General features: G+C 45.6%; 1 protein-coding gene across 9 annotated transcripts in view; it reads right to left on the reverse strand.

Annotated features, from left to right (window-relative positions):
• The window catches only part of JARID2 (jumonji and AT-rich interaction domain containing 2), a 260,030-nt gene that overhangs the window by 110,030 nt on the left and 131,061 nt on the right, over positions 1–18,939 (reverse strand). Inside the window, exon 1 of one of the 9 annotated variants that reach the window (XM_045866343.3) lies at positions 4,261–4,359. The exons of the other annotated variants lie outside the window; for them this stretch is intronic. Coding sequence (XP_045722299.1) covers positions 4,261–4,327 — 67 coding nt within the window. The 5' untranslated portion in view covers positions 4,328–4,359. Of the gene's footprint in view, positions 1–4,260; positions 4,360–18,939 lie in introns of those variants that run through there. 9 annotated transcript variants of the gene reach the window in all.

Consider the following 18,939-nt stretch of genomic DNA (forward strand, 5'->3'; position numbering starts at 1 on the left):
TGAGCAAGAAATGAAAAGGCTTTCCATTCAAGGCAAGACACCAAAACTGGCTTCTTGGCTAAGCAGCAGGAGCTGTGGGTAAAAAGAATTCTTGTCCTTGGAAGACTGGAAGATGGAGGAGCATGATCTCCCTCTTGCCTTCACATGGGGGGGGGGGGGGGGTGAATTCAAACGAGGCCAAGGTTCCCGCTCACTCCAGAAGGCCAGCTTAAGCACCTGATGAGAGCTACAGATTTCAGAACACCGAGGTAGAGAGACTGAAGGGAATCCCTGTCTAACCCTGGGACGGACGGACACATGCACGCACAGGGACACACACACACAGAGAATGTGCAGCCCTCATAATTCCATGTTTTAGACACAAAGAAGTTTCACCAGCCCTCCCATTGGCTACACGTACATGACAGAATACAAAACCAAAGGGGAAAAAAAAAATCGAACCCCTCTGCTTCACTAAAAGCAGAGCCTAAAGAAGGGTTGAAGAGAAGGGGGAAAAATGAGGAGACCTTTGAAGTTTCCAAAACATTTCGAGGACACCAAACGTATTAGCATATTAGGGAGAGTCCATTATTTGGCTTTGTTGTAGAAGAAATGCACAAAAGGTAATTCTGTATTACACAGCCAGGGCCCGTCACCCCATCACTGTGAAACAAGGTATCACATTACATATTAAACAGTCAAGCATCCAAAGGGAGCTTTCATTTTCAGCTGCTGTGTGTGTGTGTGTGTGTGTGTGTGTGTGTGTGTGTGTGTGTGTGAGCGTGCGTGCGTGTTGGGGGATGGGGATGGCTGCCGCACTTTGGAGTTGAGAGAAAAATTACCACAACAGTCCCTTGGGTTGAGGTAGGACCCTCTCTCATATTCAGAATGCAGAGTCTGCTGCCCTTGCTTGTGAAAAATAAAGTATTTTTCACTCACATTTTTAAAGAAAAATCTGTGGATTGTCTTCTGGGGTTTTTTGTTTTGTTTTGCTTTGCTTTGGGATACCAGGGAGAAATGGGGCTCCGGCCAGCCTCGCAGGTTCAACACGAATACACGAATACAGAGTCCGACCCCAACTGTACACACTTGGGTCCGCAGCCAAGCTTTTGGATGGATCCCCAGGTTCCAGGGAAGGGGATGAGCATGGCAGAGAGGTCTGCGAAGCTAAGCCCAGGCTCCCCACATCAAAACGCTGAGGTGGAGGAGAACAAATGACAGTCTCGAGGCATGATGTCACAGCCACACTCATGGTCAACAGAGCACAAATGAAAGTGGGTTGAATACCTCAGCTGACGGAAAATAATGATCCCTTCCCTTAGGAGAAGGGCCCCTGAGCAGATAGGGCTCCCCTTTGTCTACTCTCAATCAGCTATGGAGATTTTCCATTCCAACCAAGAATATGGAATCCAAAAATACCCCAATGGCCCCTGAGAAGAGCCCCCAAGACAAAGAGACGACAGGGGCTTTTGTTAGTTTAACACCCAAAAAGTAAACAGATAATGCCCCAGGAACCCTTTCTCGCCACCATTCTTTCCCCATGAAACCTTCTTGGGCAATCTGAAGCTCAAGTTTTTGATAAAAAAAGGTGTTCCCTAAAAAAACTGACAGAGAACTAATTAATTAACATGGAAAAGTTGGGCCACTGGGTAAGCAAAGCCAATGTCGGATTCTATCCTTTTTTTTCTTGTCTCAAAATCAAGCACATGGCTACCTTTGAGACAGATGAGCGGGAAGAGAGACAGGACCCTTGAGCCCAGAAGGGATTTCCTCACCTTGAGGCACAAAGAAGCGAGCCAACAGACATTTACACACAGGAAGGGCGACCACATTGCTGCGAACACTAAAATGGGCCCTGTTCTAGCGGTCTAAACCCGAAATGAGTGAGCACCACCCAAAGACAAAAGACCTCTCCTTCCCACATCCTGACCAGTAGTCACAAGAAGAAAGAAAACACTCCTCATGGAGAGACTCCAACAACCACCACCGAAGAGCCACAGTTGGACTTCATTTGGTACCCCCCCCCCCAAAAAAAATCACTCAGTGGGAAAGATCCAGGATCTCTAGTTTCTGGACCAGCCATGGCAGCTACTGGGAACTGTGATGATCACAATGGCAAGCAAATTGTACTGTGCATTTTGCAACAACTCCTTTACTTCTTTAGGGTAAAAGGGCTCTTCCTCCTTACATTCTCTGTCTTTTCCCTTGTTCTTCCTCCTTACCATGAATTTTACAACATCACAACAGGTAGAATAGCTTGAATAATAAATAATAAAACAGAAACATCCACACTGTTCCACAAGGAGAAGCTCTCTCTACTTTTGCATGCAAACATCAATTACTCCTCCATCCCAGGCCTGAATTCCTCCGGGTCCAAACCCCATCCCAATACCTTATTGATTTTATGCTGGCAAACCAGTCAAAAGCATGCCCACCAGGCCATCTAGTTATAACCATCCATCCAAAGCATGAATCCCTGGACTCCCCCAGAACCTGCAACTCAAGCTTCTATCAGCTAAGGGAAAAGGTTCCACTGTGCAAATGGCCCAGTCCCAAATGCCCCAGAGGTCAAAAACCGCCTTCCACATTCAGAAGAAAAGGGATTAAAGACAGATGCCGGATTTAGGCCGGTGTAGAGACCGAGCTGCAGAACAATGGTATCACTGCAAAGCGTGAACTTGGAGTCCCACACTGTAGAGGTAAACACAGGTCATTTCTAGAGAAATTCTTTTAGATAGATCAAGGAGACCAACACATCCAAAGTTTTACGTTCAGATAATCGGACGTGCCAAAATCAGATTCTTTTTTCCAAATCACGCAATCTGCACTTCTCAAAGGGAGATTTCCATATACCTATGCAGCATATTCTCAGAAAGCTAGGGACAGTCAACCTTCAAGTAATTGCCATATGCACGTGTATTTACCTTCAAAGCTTAATATCATCACTTACATTTACCCCACAGATGAGTTACCAAAAGACACAGGCTCTCAAATATTAGCAAGTCTCTACAAAGTTAGGTAAACCTGGCTTCAGCTCAGATCAACAAACCCCATCAAGTTACTAGTCTGTGTACTGGTCTGTGCTGATAAACAGGCACCACTCCAAATACTGTGTTCTGACGAACATCACAATTTGTGGAGAAGAGCCACACCCTTAACCCTAAAACCTCTCTGGCTGCTTTTACCCCCTAATACAAATGGACCCCACCAACGTTCTCAATTCCCTTGTGCTTGTAGCATTGACTAGGAGGGATGGAAGTTTCTGAGGGCCCTCATTACCTCACTCACAAATCAGACTGCACACCCGCTTTTAAGATGAACAGATTAAGGAAGGATTAAGTGGGCTATCTGAAGCAAAAATAATAATAATAATAATAAGGAAATTTTTAAAGCTGCTGACAGCAAGCAAGTTTAGAGAGGCCTACTACCTCCCAGAGCAACATTCTTTCTCATACTGAAATCTAAGGTAAGCAACACAAAAAGCAGAACTCCAGGAACATGGCCACAGAATCTGCAAAAATCAGAGGCACCTAAAACTGATGGCTCCTAAAATTCATTTGTGTTTACATCTAGTAATGCAAACCCAGATTCATGCACGAGAGGTGGGAGGGGGAAAAAAAAAAATCGAGAGCGCTCGGAGTTTCAAGCTTTAGGGCTGACCTAGAATCACCCAGTATCCACGTCCGTGCCTCAGTTTCCTCCATCTATCGAGGAAGGAAGACAAGAGATACAAAGTATTGAGGGAAAGGAAACTATGCATGCTGTTGATAAAGGAAACCAAAGCCGTGGTGAGGACAAACTAATTAACTTTAATCAAACATCTATTTTTAAATGCTGGGAAACGATCGCATAAACTGGCAATAAAATAAAGGGACCAGCCATAGCTGGATGGCGTTTGGTCCCCAGAGAAACGTCGAAATTCATACAAGCCTGGCTAAAACTGCAGATTTGGCCAAAATGGTCAACAGAGCTGAATGCTTTAAGAACGACATTAATTCTCTCTTGTAAATTTCCACAGTGTCTTTGCAGGAGCCACCAACTACCCCCAGGGAGGATATCAAAGCTAAAAGAGTATTAATATTAAGCAATCGCAACACTTTTCACATACTCATATATACACACAGACAGACAGATCTATCTAGCACCTTGCCATCCATAATGGATTTAATCAGGACCCCAGCAGGGGAAAAACCACAAAAGGCCTATTTCTCCAACAAAAGCCATAGCAGCCTGAAACAAACCTAGAGCTATTTGGTTTTTATTTTATTTATAGGAACAGACCTTCTATCCCAGGTTCCTCAAGATAAGCCACCAAAAACTGCACCTGACAGACCCGTGGAGCAGCCATCCTCAGAGCCGGATCATTGCAGAGAGACAGAGAGGAAGGAGGACAGAGGGAGGGAGGGAGGAGGGAGGGAGGAGGGAGGAGGGAGGGCGAGCGCGGCGAGGCAGGCTCCAGAGCACTTGTCAACAATCCTCCCCTGTACGTAATAAGCAGGCGGTGGTGCACATTCCGCGCGGCAATAGGACGGCCGCGAGCCCTGGGCCCGGGAGGGGGGGGGAGGCGCCCGGGAGGGAAGGTTATTTATGTGCAGGGGAGGGAACCCAACCCCGAAGAGGAGGGGTCTGTGGCGCGTTTTCCCCCCTCCTGATAAATTGAGGGGAGGGGGAAAAAGGGGGGAACGAAAAGAGCGACTAGCTTTTCTCTCTCCAGGCAAAGCAATTCTCCCAATCTGCAATGCAGACAAATCCTTATTGGAGAATTTCTGGCATGGGGGGGGGGGGGGGGTGAGGAGAGGAGAGACAGGACACCTCTGACGGGGGCGGTCAGTTTAATGGTGCACACGTCTGCACCCAGTCTGCCGCCCCCCCCCCATGCACACATTCCACCCCCACGCACAGCAGTGGGGTGGGGGTGGGGGGTCCGTGGCACATTTTCAATGGCATCCCTTTTTAATATCATAATCTGTGTCATTCAGCACTTGCCTTTTATTTATTTTTATTTGTTTTTTTGGCTGGGAGAGCTGGGCAGCGATCCAGACAGACTGCAGAAATCTCGCTCCACAGGCTCCTCCTCCTCAAGCCCTCCCCTCCCCTCCCTCCAATCCTGGCTACCAGGACGCTTTTATTACTTCTGTGATGACTGCTGGGGCCACTGCCGTCCTCCCCGCCCCCAGCACACTGACGGCCTTCCCCCACGCACGTAAATTCATCTCATCTAATAACACAGACGCTGTTTCTCCTCATTGTTTCTGGAGGGTCTGTCACAGAACAGGCTCTGTGGTCTGGCAGCTGCTGGGGGGGGTGGGGGGAAGACTCCAACAAGGCTGGCCGGCTCCCTGGCCCTGATGACTGGAGCATGCATCTCCCCCTCATTTGTCATAAAGCTATTTGATTTTAAAAGTCAATTCTTTCAAGGCTTTTGAACTTCAGCTGGCAATCATGATGTCAAAAACACATGCTCTGAACACCATCCCACACTGTACTCTTTTTGCCTTTCCAATGGGGGGGCGGGGGGGGAGAGGGAAGATGGCGGCATGCCATCAAAAGATTCCACATGCTAAATTTAAAGTTTACCTCAGATTCATCCAAGGAAACTGGGAAAAGAATGCCCCTTACTATTACTTTTAGTGAGTTGTTGTTTAACCACTGAATGAGCCCCTTCTCGGCTTTATACAGGTTGTTACTGAGACCTCACCAAACCCCTCAAAGCTGATGCTACTTTTGCTTATGGCATCTAGCTGACAGTCACCCAGGGCTGGTGATTATTCTTTTCACGAGGGCAGTCTCCTGTTGCCTAAATCACCAGGTCCTATCTACCTGCCTCGCTTTTAAACAATCAGGAGGTTGGTGTTGGTCCTTGCTGATTGCTACTTGCTCTCCACCCGCTTTAAAATCAGAATTACAGGTGGAGCCTTAGAGACCATCTAGCATAATCCCCCACTTTACAGATATGCACACTGAGGCTTATGCAGGTATGGTTCTTAACCAAGATCAGAGCTAGCTCCTCATAAGGTTCTCAACCAAAGGTCATCCAAGAATGCCAGGGTATCTGGGAACCGGAACAACCCGATGATACAATTCCTCGTAGAAATCACTGGGATGAAAAATCCCTCTCGGATCCTATCCTGCCCTATATGTGAGCCCGCAGAGCAGACCCTCATCCGGTTCTCTCCAGTGCAGTACACTCCTGTAATGTCGAACAACTGTTTGGCATGCATCCCACTGCAGCATAAGTCATACACAGTCAATTAAAGGACATTGAAGGGATGACTATTTGGCTTTTTTCCTCTTCTTTCTACTGGGACTAGTCTTTTGGTGCCCTCAGTAATCAAAAGCACCCAACAAAGAACTGGAAATATGGGATGGTGATTCTGAGAAAAGGAAGGAAGACAGCAAGAACCACAAGACCTGAAATGAATGGCCAGAAACCCAGTCTGACGGTGACGTATGGCTACTGGTCATCTTCAACGTCCCCAGCTCTGCCGCCTCCAAACGGAGAGTGTAGAGAGAGCCCTCAGCCCACCCGAGGGAAGCAGCGTCTGCTTTATTTTTTCTCTACTCTCTCTGACTTCGCTTCCCATTGCCTGGAAAGTAACTGGGTATTTAAATTTAGAAAGATAAGCCCTAGCAGAGTGTTGGCCCTGACTGCTTTTACTTCCAAGACCATCGTCAGGATCTGATCGTGCACTGCACATTCCCTAAAATATATGCTTAGTCAGGCCCGTGTGTCCACTCTGCCCCAGCCCTACCGCTGAACACCTCTGGGCTGTAAACTTCATCAGGTTTTGGACTGTTCGGATAAAACACGGGTGCATTTCCCAAAGTACCAGATAGATGGACTAACAGCTTCCGGGGCACACACGATAGAACCGAAAACTGCGTCCTGCTTCTGAATAAAAATACAACTTTCAATACTGAAATCCTGAGCCAGAGAGGGTAGAGAGGCAGGGTGAGGCTCGTGAGGCTCACAAGGCCCGCAGCTTTGTTCCACAGTGGTGTGACTGACAGCACCACCAGCTGAGTTTCAATATTCAAAGATCAGAGCAAGTTCCAAGTTTTGAGTGAGGACTCCCAAATGTCACCCACTTCAGTCTTCCTGTTTTAGTTTAGCATAAAGAATACCTATAAGCCCACAGCCAAACCCAGTTACTAAAGCATTATATCTATATGCTTCCACCTACCCCCCCTTCATTATTTTTTAAGTTAAGCGTTATGTATTTGTGCTATGTTATTTCACTGGGCTTGATTATGAACTTCACAAAAAGGTACTGCTCTGGGGGAGCACCTGGGTGGCTCAGTGGGTTAAGCATGCAACTCTTGGTATTGGCTCAGGTCATGATCTCAGGGTCATGGGATCTAGCCCTGCGTTGGGCTCAGTGCTCAATGCGGAGCCGTCTTCAGATTCTCGGCCTCTCCCTCTCCTGGCTCATGTGGGCACATGCTCACGTGCGGTGCTCTCTCTCTCAAATAAATAAATTAAAAAAAAAAAAATTTTTTTTTTAAAGGTTATTGCTCTGTGTTAAGGCTCAGGGGATTTGTTTTTCCAACTCAACATGAGGTTACTAAGATCATCCATCCATGATTTTGCTTATTCTTTACTCATTTTCACTGTTGTTCATCACACTCCATCACACTCCACTGTATGAATATTCCACACTTTATCTCGTCCAAGGGCACCTAAGTATTGCCAGTTTGTCACTATCACAAACCACACTGCAAACTTCCTTCTGCTTGTCCCCTGGAAAGCATGCACTGGAGCTTCTCTGGGATACACACCTAGAAGTGGAACTGTTGGGAATTCTTGAATATGCAAAAACAAATTTACAAGTTAATGGCAAAATGGTTTCCAAAGCAGCATCAATGTTTGCATCCGCACCACCAGCAAGGCATCATCGTAATCTCTAAATGCTTAATTAAATATAAAGACCTATTTACCTAGGACTCTAGAGAACAAAGGTACTCCAAACTGCTACTTGTGAAGAGATCAGCATTTCAGGAAGGATCTCCCATCCTAAGAAATGCTAGGCAGCCAGCCGGCCTCATGGCCACCCTCCACCACCTGACGATCACCCAAACACCAGGACATCCAAGGACATATTTTGCTGCGGAGAGCTTCAGAACGGAGGACTCTACCTGCATGTACAACCACTTCATTACCTCCGAGTTGGGCCAACTCCAGCAGCCCACCAGCTGCACTTGGCATTTTAAAAATATATGACTGGGGTAAACCCCAATCTAGGCTGTGGATAAAATGTGAGAGAGCAATTCACTCCCATGTCCTCATCAAATTTGGATATCTAATAAGTGCTGTGCTGATTAATTAAAGAAGCTGCTTCATAAGTATTAAGACTTGTTTTATTCATGTATCCAATCAAGGAAGTCAGCTCATCTTGAGAGCTGGGACCTAACTCATAAAAGGAAAGACAAGCCTTACAAAGTAAGAGCAAGTCACTGAATACTCATCATCCATGATCTGCTTCCAAAAGCTCAATTTCCTGCCACCTATATACGTTACTGCATACAGAAGGTGGCACCTTACCAATCCAACATCCCCCAACAAAATACTCATTACAAAGGAAGAATAGGGTGGAGTAGATTACCAAGTGTGAGAGGAGGGTGTACAAAGCTGCAGAGTCTGAGAATTTCATATAGGAAATACTGGGTTTTGAGGATCACACTGCATTAGCCGTGTCCTCATAAAGACAGATGTGATTTGGGCTGAATTACACAATACTGACCAGATCACCTAAGTTACGATAAAAAGCCAATGCAGAAAACATGATGCACAGGGTAATATTTGACTTTCAAAAATATTAAGCATGGGCCCTTTACAACAGCCAACATAATAATAAACATTACTTGTTAGCCTTCTATTTAAATAAAAGTTAATATACTGGCATATACCAAGCAGAATTAGGTAGACACAGAGCCTGGCTTGGACTCTTTCCAAGAGAGCTTGGTAATTCCTGAAGCAACAACAGTGTTCAACTCTATAATGCGTGTGGCTGGCCCTACAGCCAACGTGACTTCAAGGCCACGCTGTACAATTATAAAATAATACCAATAATTACAAGAACACAGTAGGAAGATCGAGGCTGGGGGACTGTATATTAACTAGTGAAACTTGGTTGCTATGGATTTAATCACTAATACCAATGAATGAAACTGCACTACAATTAAACAAGGAAGTTCGAGAAGCTACTAGAAAGGACAATGTTTCATCAGTTTTTTTTTTTAATTCATTAAAAAAAATGAATTGGTAAACATCTAGCACTAAGAACCTTGATGGTTCACAGTACACAGCACCATTTGGGCAAGGCTGCTGCCTGGTTCTAATCCTAACTTCATCAAGTGTGTGAACTTCAGGGGAGAATCAGGAAAAGCCCTGTTCCTCTGTTAAATACACATAAGGACCAACAATTGGTTAAATTAAGACATTAAATTAATTATATACGTAAAAGGGTTAGTGGTACATAGTAAGCACTTTATAAGGGTTACCTCGAAGCCTTAATAAACTTTGGTGCTAATGAATTACAGAAATTTTTTGTCGAATATATACTTTTAATTATTTGGTTGTAAAAAGACACAAGATAAAATATGCTTTGGCTTTCAATATATTTTTTAAATGATTTGGGTAATGGATTTATAAAAAGGTAAACACAGAAATGATGCCAAGTAAGAGAAGATTAGCAGCGTTGAGATTATTTTGAAAACATGACCCGCAGAAGTATCCAGTAAAATTCAACCAGAATTACAACATGGCCCTTTGACCTACTTAATACTGAATAATGGAAAACTAGATTTGAGAAGAACTAAAAGAGCTGACTCAGATCACAACTAAAGAATCGTCAATCTCCTTCTCAAATCTGATTCTGACAAAACCCATACTCCCTTATGCTACTAGGTTGGGAACAAACTGAAAAAAATATTTCTAGAGAGCAAGTTGGTGATAGATGCCAATTTTTAAAAGTCTGTAATTCAGCAAATTTGCTTCTAGAAAGTAATACTAGGATACAAATCGGAGAAACAAAGACGTACGTGCACAGATTTCAACACACTAACAATTCTGTTGCTCCTTTTACTGGTTCAAATTCTATCTGCACCCAGTTTAAAAAACGGGGCGCCTGGGTGGCTCAGTCAATGGAGCGTAGGACTTTTGATCTCAGGGTTATGAGTTCAAGCCCCATGTTACATGTAGAGACTACTTAAAATCTTTTTTAAAAAACAAGAGAATTTTTTACATCAGCTTCCTAAGCCATGCAATAGACCAACAAACACTTTGGTTTTCCAACCTGATCTCCCCCCCCCATGATGGTGCATAACATAAAGGCACAGAGGCAGCTGGATCGGTGTATGGCAACTGACACGTTCTCTTAACTTGATCCCTCAAGCCTCTGACTCTGCACATGTTGTTCCCGCTTTTGGAATATTCTCTCTTCTCTTGTCTAGATAGAGGTCAGCCATCAGGGATACCCACCACTTGCTCTGCAGGTGATAACTTTCAAGGTAATACCCATAGTGACAAGCAACCACCTACCCAACTGCCAGGTTCTCTGAACAAGAGGATTTAGTCTTGGGTGGCTGACTCAAGTTCGGGGAGCATGTGACTCTCGATCTCAGGGCCGTGAGTTCGAACCCCATGCTGGATGTGAAGATTACATAATTTTAAAAAAAGGGAAGAAGATGATTTTTTAGTCTTGCTCATCTTAACCCTCAAAACCTAGCACGTGCCTAGAGAAAATAGTTGAGACCCAATAAATACTGTTCAAAGAACAGGTTGTTCCTTGAGGCCATTTCAGGGTCTCCATAGCATGACACGTTCTTACATTGGAGACCCACTTTCACAACTCCCAAGCATTCAAAGACACCCCTTTCTTCCCGAAGAGGGAAGAATTCTTTAGCTCTTTGTGTTTAGAAGTATTTGGCTAGGAACACATCATGTCATTTGTAATACACTGGTTTTTTCAGCATTCACTGATTTAAAAAAAAAAAAAAAAGAATTCCTAATTTTGGAGATTTTAAAGAGAACGAGTGGGGGTGCACATGTGTGCAGAGGGCAAGAGAGAATCTCCAGAAGACTCCCCAAAGAGCTCAGAGCCCAACATAGGGCTCGATCTCATGATTCTGAGATTCTTGATTTCTAAACCAAAATCAAGAGTTAGACGCTTAACCAACTATGCCACTCAGGTGCCCCATGAATTCTTAGCCTAGAAAAAAGAACTAACCTTCAAATTCTCGGGTGAAAAAAATTTTATGAACACTATTTAACACTCAATAACCTTCACGTCATGTTTTCTTGACATTTAATCCCTTTACTAATTTCAGTGTTAAAAACCTTTGTTTTAGAGCCAATGATTTCTTCCTGTCTGTAATAAAACTGTTCTGGGTCTTCTTGAAGATTTGCCTTTTATACCCTGCTAACCTAGATAAATTCATTTTGTTACTACTGTGTTCAAAAAGCCAAAATTAACTATAATCCTTCCACCTTTATCACAAAGCAGAACTACATCCATCACCTTCTTAATAATTCTGTGTGTATTCTTTGTGGTATTTTCCTTAAAGGTTTCATGTGCTGTACCAGCAACGAATGCTGAATACGGAACATAATTTAAGACACTTTAAAAAAAAAAAAAAAGATTTTTATTTATCTATTTGACAGAGAGACAGAGAAAGCACAAGAAGGCAGAGCGGCAGGCAGAGGGAGAGGGAGAAGCAGGCTCCCCGCTGAGCAGGGAGCCCGATTCAGGACTTGATCCCAGGACCCTGGGGATCATGACCTGGGCTGAAGGCAGACGGACGCTTAAAGACTGAGCCACCCAGGCGCCCCAATTAGATACGTTTTATAAAGGAAAAACAGGGGCACCTGGGTGGCTCAGTCGTTAAGCGTCCGTCTGCCTTTGGCTCAGGTCATGATCTCAGGGTCCTGAAATCGAGCCCCGCATTGGGAACGCTGCTCAATGGGGAGCCTACTTCTCCCTCTCCCACTCCCCCTGTTTGTGTTCCCTCTGTCAAATAAATAAATCTTTTTTAAAAGGAAAAACAAAAATCAGATTTTCCAACACTTAGCAACATGAGGAAAAGACTCACAATGTTTTAAATTGCAGAGATTCTACTGCATGAAATATTAAATTGGGTTTTAAAAATTCAAGTGTACAGAAAGTAGACCAGAGAAAATAAAACTGAGATAGTGACCAAAAAAAAAAGGTAGTATTCTATCCAGCAGCAAGCTTTCTAGCTTTCTGAGATGTCCACATTTTCTACAAAGAATAAATTACTTTAAAAACAAAGTGAGAAGGGGATCTTAACGATTATTCAAATGGTATCACAGGGGACGTGGGTGCTTTTCCTGAATAGAACTAGTTAGTACTGATCACAAAAAGTACTCGATCACAGAAGTTATATAGGGCACACGGGTGGATCATTCAGTTAAGCATGGGACTCTTGTATGAGCTCAGGTCATGAGTTCAAGCCCTGTGTGGAGCCTACATAAAAAACTAAAAATAAATTTTAAAACCCCAAACAAACAAAAACAAGTTATATGAAATGTGGACACACACGGAGCTAACAAAAAACAAGGATCAAATAAAGACAATAACCACTCTGAAGCCAGTAATACGTTGCTATACTGAAGTCAGGGATAATATGAATACCATGACATTAATACCACGGGTAAAAGCATTCTCAAATTGCCCCCCACACTAAAAGGCGGGTGAATAAATAGGCACTTGTTTTCACTTGGTCGGCACTGCCTACATACACATCACTGATGAACTACACTGGCGATCCAGAAAGACCTCCTGCCAACAACAACAACAAAAGACCGAGCTGGAGAACAAAAGCTCAGAACCACTATGCTCATCCTGTCTCTACAGCTACACTTGTTCATGTGTTGTTGTTTTTTTTAAGTACTAAAACTAATCAGACCAGCCATGTATCAAGAACTCACGGACTCCGACATGGCTAAGAGCTACCATATATGACAAAGCAGATACACAGCATTCCCCTCATTCTGGAAAGTTCGACATCTACAGATTTTTGGTGAGTGTAGTCTCAAGACCTTGTGACCACGTCTGTGGGCAGCGGTCCCTCTGTCTCTCTGCTATCCCCTGCTAGAGCTCAGACCCAGTAAACAGGCCAAGTCAGACAGATGGGGACTCCTGTCCAGGCGGTAGGGTGAAAAGCGGAGGGGTGCCAATGGAGCAGCCAGCTGACAAACCCCCTGTCAGTTCAGCCGCGGATGGCTCCTGGTGTCATCAGTCTAGCTTTGAGACGTGGGGAGAAGGGAAAAGTGCAGGCTAGAACCCTTTACAAAAGGCCACAAGGCTATTCAGTAAACCAGAAACTATAGAAAAAGTTTGCAAAGCCATTACCCACAAAAGGTGGTTTTAATCATCCAGGATTTTAGGCAATCCTGCTGTAGCTTGAGGGTAAAAGGCCAGCAATCACCAGTTAATACTCAGGAACAAAGTGCCGCATGAAGTATTTCAGTGAGACGCACATTCTGCTACCCTCGAGGCTGTAGGCACAAAGAAAGGTGTAAATCCACACACAGAGGATTCTGGGCTCACTGCTTCTCTCTCTCTCTCTCTCTCTCTCTCTCTCTCTCTCTCTCTCACACACACACACACACACTCCAGACATAAACCATCACCTTGAATTCATTCCTGTATGCAGGTGGACGTGGAGGGGTAGGGAAGGCCTCACACACCACAGGAGAGAATCGGTGGTCACAGAGGATGCCTGTCCTTTAGTTTCTCTGCTTTCTACTCCCCCCCACCCAAATTCTGCAAAAGCATCCAAATGTTTCCTATCCCGACCGTACCAGGTAGGATCTAGCAATTAGGAAGAACTTGAACAGGCCATAAACATCAGCCGATCACTCACCACTGAAACAAATCCAAATGGGACAAACGGAGGTCTCAAGTGTTCTATTTGTCGTAAGAAACCCGCTTGCAGTGGGACCCAGTTGCTTGTACAACTAGACGTCCAATGACATCAGTGCTCATTACAACATATTACAACATACCAATTTTTTTGGTGCATCCAATATGGCTTTAAGTGGCCAGAATCCAGGAACTGTGGTTTAATGACTGACAGACTGCAATGTGAATAGTTATATAACATAGCCTCCATCACTTCTAAAGCTCCTGCAAATACAGAAGCCCTAGAATTGTCTTTCCTTGACCCGAACCTGAAGTTGCACTTCCACGCTGATGGACTCCCACAGTCCCTTTCTCTTTCTGCCTGCCTCCCGGCCTCTCCACTGCAACCCGGCTGCCACAGACCCATCTTCTTCGACATACCACGTGCCCGCTCAGAAACCTCAGACACACCCGAATCAAGAGCTCTGTGCCCCATTAGGGGCACCCCACATACACACACCTACCTCCTGCCATTGCTATCCAGGCTTTCCCAACACCGCTGAGGAATGACCTACTGGGGAACACTAAATAGGGTTCATCTCCTTCTTGCTCGGCCAGAGTTTGTACCCTCCGAGTCTCAGGGTGAGGTCTAATGCTAGGAGGACAGCATCCAGACCCAGGGAATGGGGCAAACAGATTTTAATACAGTCCCTGAAGTGTGCTGTTTTATGACACACAGCTACAGCTTTTATGGGAAGTAGTTAGGTAATGTGTATCTAGAACCTCAATCACAATTACCCTTTGAATGCTTGCTTCCTGCCAGATGCTAAGGACTTTAAATAAATCATCTCCTTAATCCTAAGAATATCGCCGCTGAGAAAGAAATTATTACTCCATTTACAGAGCCGGGAAACAAGGAACAAGAGCCAAACGGGATGGCCAAGTCATGTGTGTTGGCGTTCTCCCTTGGTGGGACCGTGAGGCCAGCCTTTCAGGGATGACAGCATGACCCTCCCTGCCGATTCCCGCTAGTGGAGATGGAGGGCAGCGGCCTATCAGGGCTGGAGCTCACAGGAGGCTGAACACACAAGCAATTTTCCCCCCTAAGCTTCTAGATCATCTGCACTCCCAGCTCCAGGGCCCTGAGCTCAGGCCACTGCAAATACGCCTGTCTTCCGTGTCCTAGTGCACCCAGGAGGTGTGGTTTGGGTTGACAAAAGAGCCCTTCCTTGGGGACGTACAGTACATAGATGTTCTGAGCTCTCTGTGCCTGCCCCCTGCCCCAACAGCCCTTTCCTCAGACAGAGCTTGCTGGAGCTGGCTTATTTTTCACAAAGGGGCTAAGAAATTGGAGGAGAAGGTCTGAGCAGCGCAGAGGGCCAGGATCCTCCCATCCACTACCAAGAGCAGCCACTTGATGGCAATCTTAACCTATTCCCTTGGAATTCTTCCATCAAGAGCGACCCTGGGAGGGTGGGAGCAACAAGAATGGGCCGCAGAATGTGGACAGTGTTAGAAAAAGGCCCCTTTGCGTGGCCTGAGGAGGCAGGCGCAGGGGCGTGGAAGGATGGATGAAGAAACGATGCCGACATTCTCCCCTGCGTTACTCTCATGTCCACAGACCTCTCTGGGGGCCTGGGTGGCAGTGAGGGTACAGCTTCTGAAATCAGACAAGGAAGTCAGAGGTTTCTCAGGCCCTGTGACACATTCACATTGGGCTCTCCATCCAGAGATTGAAGAAGTGCGAGGCAGCTTCTGATCTCAGCACCTTGTCCCCTGAAACCATGGGGAAAAAGCCAAAAAAAAAAGAAGAAAAATTTAAAAAGGAAACTTTCCTTCGCAGTGGTACACCTGTTGAATAAATCAGCCCAACATTTGTCTTATTTAAACTGTAAACAAGGGTGAATAAAATAAAAGCCATGTGCATCTATCTTCTAGAGAGAAGGCTGAGGGGGGTGGACGGAATACACTGTAAATTACATTCACTACTTCTATTTTCAGTGGCAGGAAGATTAACATCACAAGATGGGGGGGGGGCAGGATTATCAGAAAACTGCCCATGTCTCAGCATGGATAAGGATTCGTATCCCCCACACGGTCCAACCCGGCCCTTTGTGATGGCTTCGTAACTCTTGGCTTTTCAATTTATAAGAAGAGTTCAGGCAGAGAGTGGAGAGTTTGCCAATATTTTCCTCTGAGGGATTCAGAAGTGCCAGCTGAGAGCCTTCCAGCTCACCCTTTAAAACTCTGTAACACTTTCCAACTGAGTAAACTGGAAAGGCCCTTTTCAAATAACACTAGTCTCAAGTTGGGTAAACTGCTGAGTGAGGACAGGGTAAAAAGCCGCTCTGGTCCAGGCTAAGCAATTTGCAATGCAGATCCCTCCAGAAATTACCAGGCCTCCTGCATGCCAAGCCAATAAACGTGCACAATTTCCACTGGGGTGTCACCTACCCTACTCATGTCTGCAGAGGATTCGCTGACCTTCTAGCATCACCCTCGATGACAAGGTCCAACTTGTCAAAAGTGGGGATTCAAACTCCTTCATAAATACCCCGAGCCCATCAGGGCGAAGCTATCAGAATTAAGACAGGTAAATGTTTCCAAGGGGAGACCTTGAGCTGCCTTCATGCATCGGAAGGCAACAGAAATCGTTCAAAGCCATCGGAAAACTGCCACTTGAGGCAACACCAAGAGCTAGCAGGAGAGTCTCAAGCACAGATGTCTTTCCCAGTCACCAGGACCAGCTGCCACACCCCATGATCAGGAGGCCCACCTACCTGCCAATGGGAAACATGGAGTCAGTGAAGGAACTGACCCAGAAGCCACTGGAGGGGCAGGTGACCCAGGAAGAGCCCCCCCCCCCCATGTGCAGAGCTGAAATCATCAGTTCCAAAGCATGAACAAACCAAGAGCACTAGTGAAAGGTCAGAGAACGGGAGACAGGAGGAACGGGGTCCCGGGCACCGGGCATGAGGAGCTCTGAAGCCCGAGAAAGGAGCCTCAAGCTCTCCTTGCAAGACACAGTCACAGCCTGACAGACACTCTGGGCCTCAACGGGCAGGTCTAAGGTTATAAAATAGCTCATGATTCCCTCAAGGACCCCAAACCTCCACGTATGAGGCACCTGTACAATTTTAGAATCTTTCAGAAAGAAATCATGAGGAAGCTAGTTTGGGGACTCTGCAGAAGCCCCCTAAAGACTAAAGAGAAAGCTACAAGAATAGAGAAGATTTGACAGCAGGTGAGCTTAAGTAACAAACAGTAAATTAAGGGATTTAATGAGCTGTAGGGTAATTTCCCAAAAGCATACCCAGTTATCACCATTCTGGCTTTAAAGATACGCCATACAGGACACTAAACATTTGATGGGCTCAAGTAGTAACAGGTTATTTCCAAAAGCGAGGTGAAAGGCCCTCTAGATTTGGGGGAAATGGGAGCGAAGAAGTTCACAAGCGAAGCAAAACTGCACTAGGGCCATCGTAGTAGATCAGCTAGTAATTAAAGCTCCGTAAATCTATCGCAGAACTCAAATCATGGTGTGGCGCAGACGGCCTATCTCCAGGTAGGAGGAGGTGGGGGACGTTACCATTTACGAGAGTAAACACAGATAAACTCTCCAAGCCTGAACAGTCTGGGGACCCCACAGGCTCTTCCCTTCCTGTACAAGTTGAGAAGTAAAACTGGTTGGAAAGCCTTGCCCTAAATTACACTCACAGCATATAAAAAGAAATTGAATTCGTGTATAAAATACAAATAAAATGAGTGTGTGTTAAAACAAACAGGATCCTTCAACCTCAAATAATGCCATGATTTTTCCCACATTGACAACAGAAACATCCCTCCAGGGCCATCCCGATTCCCACACCCTCCCCGATCCCTGGGACCTTTGCAATAACCCTCTTGGCCCCTTCCTTAGGTCTCTTGGCCTAGCAGCTCCCCAGCTCAGGAATCTTGTTTCAATCCCCACTGAAGTATGGGATGCAGATAAACCCAAGAGGTCTCAAAAAAGCAGGCATGCAATAAGTAAAAACCCAAGCTTAATTCCATCCACTCAGGAGGAACAATAACTTCTCCAAGGTCAAACAAGTTCATAGGGGTTCCTGGCATACCAGGAAATCGTTCTAGTACCCACATAAGCACAAAAGGAAACACGTCGCAGATGAGCAAGGAAATTAACTTAATCTAAAATTAAAATGGGATAAAACGGTCATCATCTCAGAGCCCTACCCAAGTGCTAATGTTGGTGGTAGTACTGTTTGCCCCTATATCGAAGCCCCCAAAACCCAATGTGACCGTATTTGGACAGAGCTTGCAAGGACGTGAGAAAAGTAAATGAGGTCATAATGGGGGGAAAGGGAGGGGTGACCGACAATAATCTTCTAGGACCAGTGTCCTCCTAAGAAGAGGAAGAGAGACCCGTGGACGCTCTCCCCCACACTTAGCCTAGCGAGGATATGGCCGGGAAGCCCATTTCTCACCAGGAACAGGACTCCGGGACCTCCAGCCTCCAGAACAAGGAGAAATGTATTTCTGTTGTTTAAACCACCCCACCCAGTCTATGGTATTGTCTTACGGCAGCATGAGCTGACTAAGACACAGACGTTCACCACAGCCGTAAGAAAATGAACAGAAATTAGTAATCTGACCCTGCTGGGCTCCCCACCCCGACCCCCACCCCGGACCATGTGTTTGCATCCTCCCGGCCATGGGGCAGCTCACGGCTGCGGACAAAGAATCACTCATATCAGCAGCAAAGGGGTATGCCCTAGGGATGCCTCTTTAGCTTGCCTTTGGGGAAAAGCCACATCTGGAACCCCAGTTCCGAGAAATCTCTTGACTTCCTGAACCAAGGCTGCGACTTCTGAACACTCACAGAAGGGGACACCAAGCAGGAGGAGAGGCAGAGCTGTTCGAAAGCCCATTAGATCCGGACTTGCACACAGCTCAGAACCAAAGAATGAAACACCAGTTCAAGACAGAGAATCTGGCTCCATGAACGCACTGCTGAAATGGTGAAGGTCCTTCATGGCCATGTCCAACTGTGAGGGTCTTATTCATGCCTACCTAAAGCCAGGGCTCCTAAGAGCCGCAT

Source organism: Mirounga angustirostris, unplaced genomic scaffold (genome assembly GCF_029215605.1).
Source record: "Mirounga angustirostris isolate CCGP_5_RB_7025 unplaced genomic scaffold, mMirAng1.0.hap1 SCAF_8, whole genome shotgun sequence".
Classification (NCBI taxonomy): Eukaryota; Metazoa; Chordata; class Mammalia; order Carnivora; family Phocidae; genus Mirounga; species Mirounga angustirostris.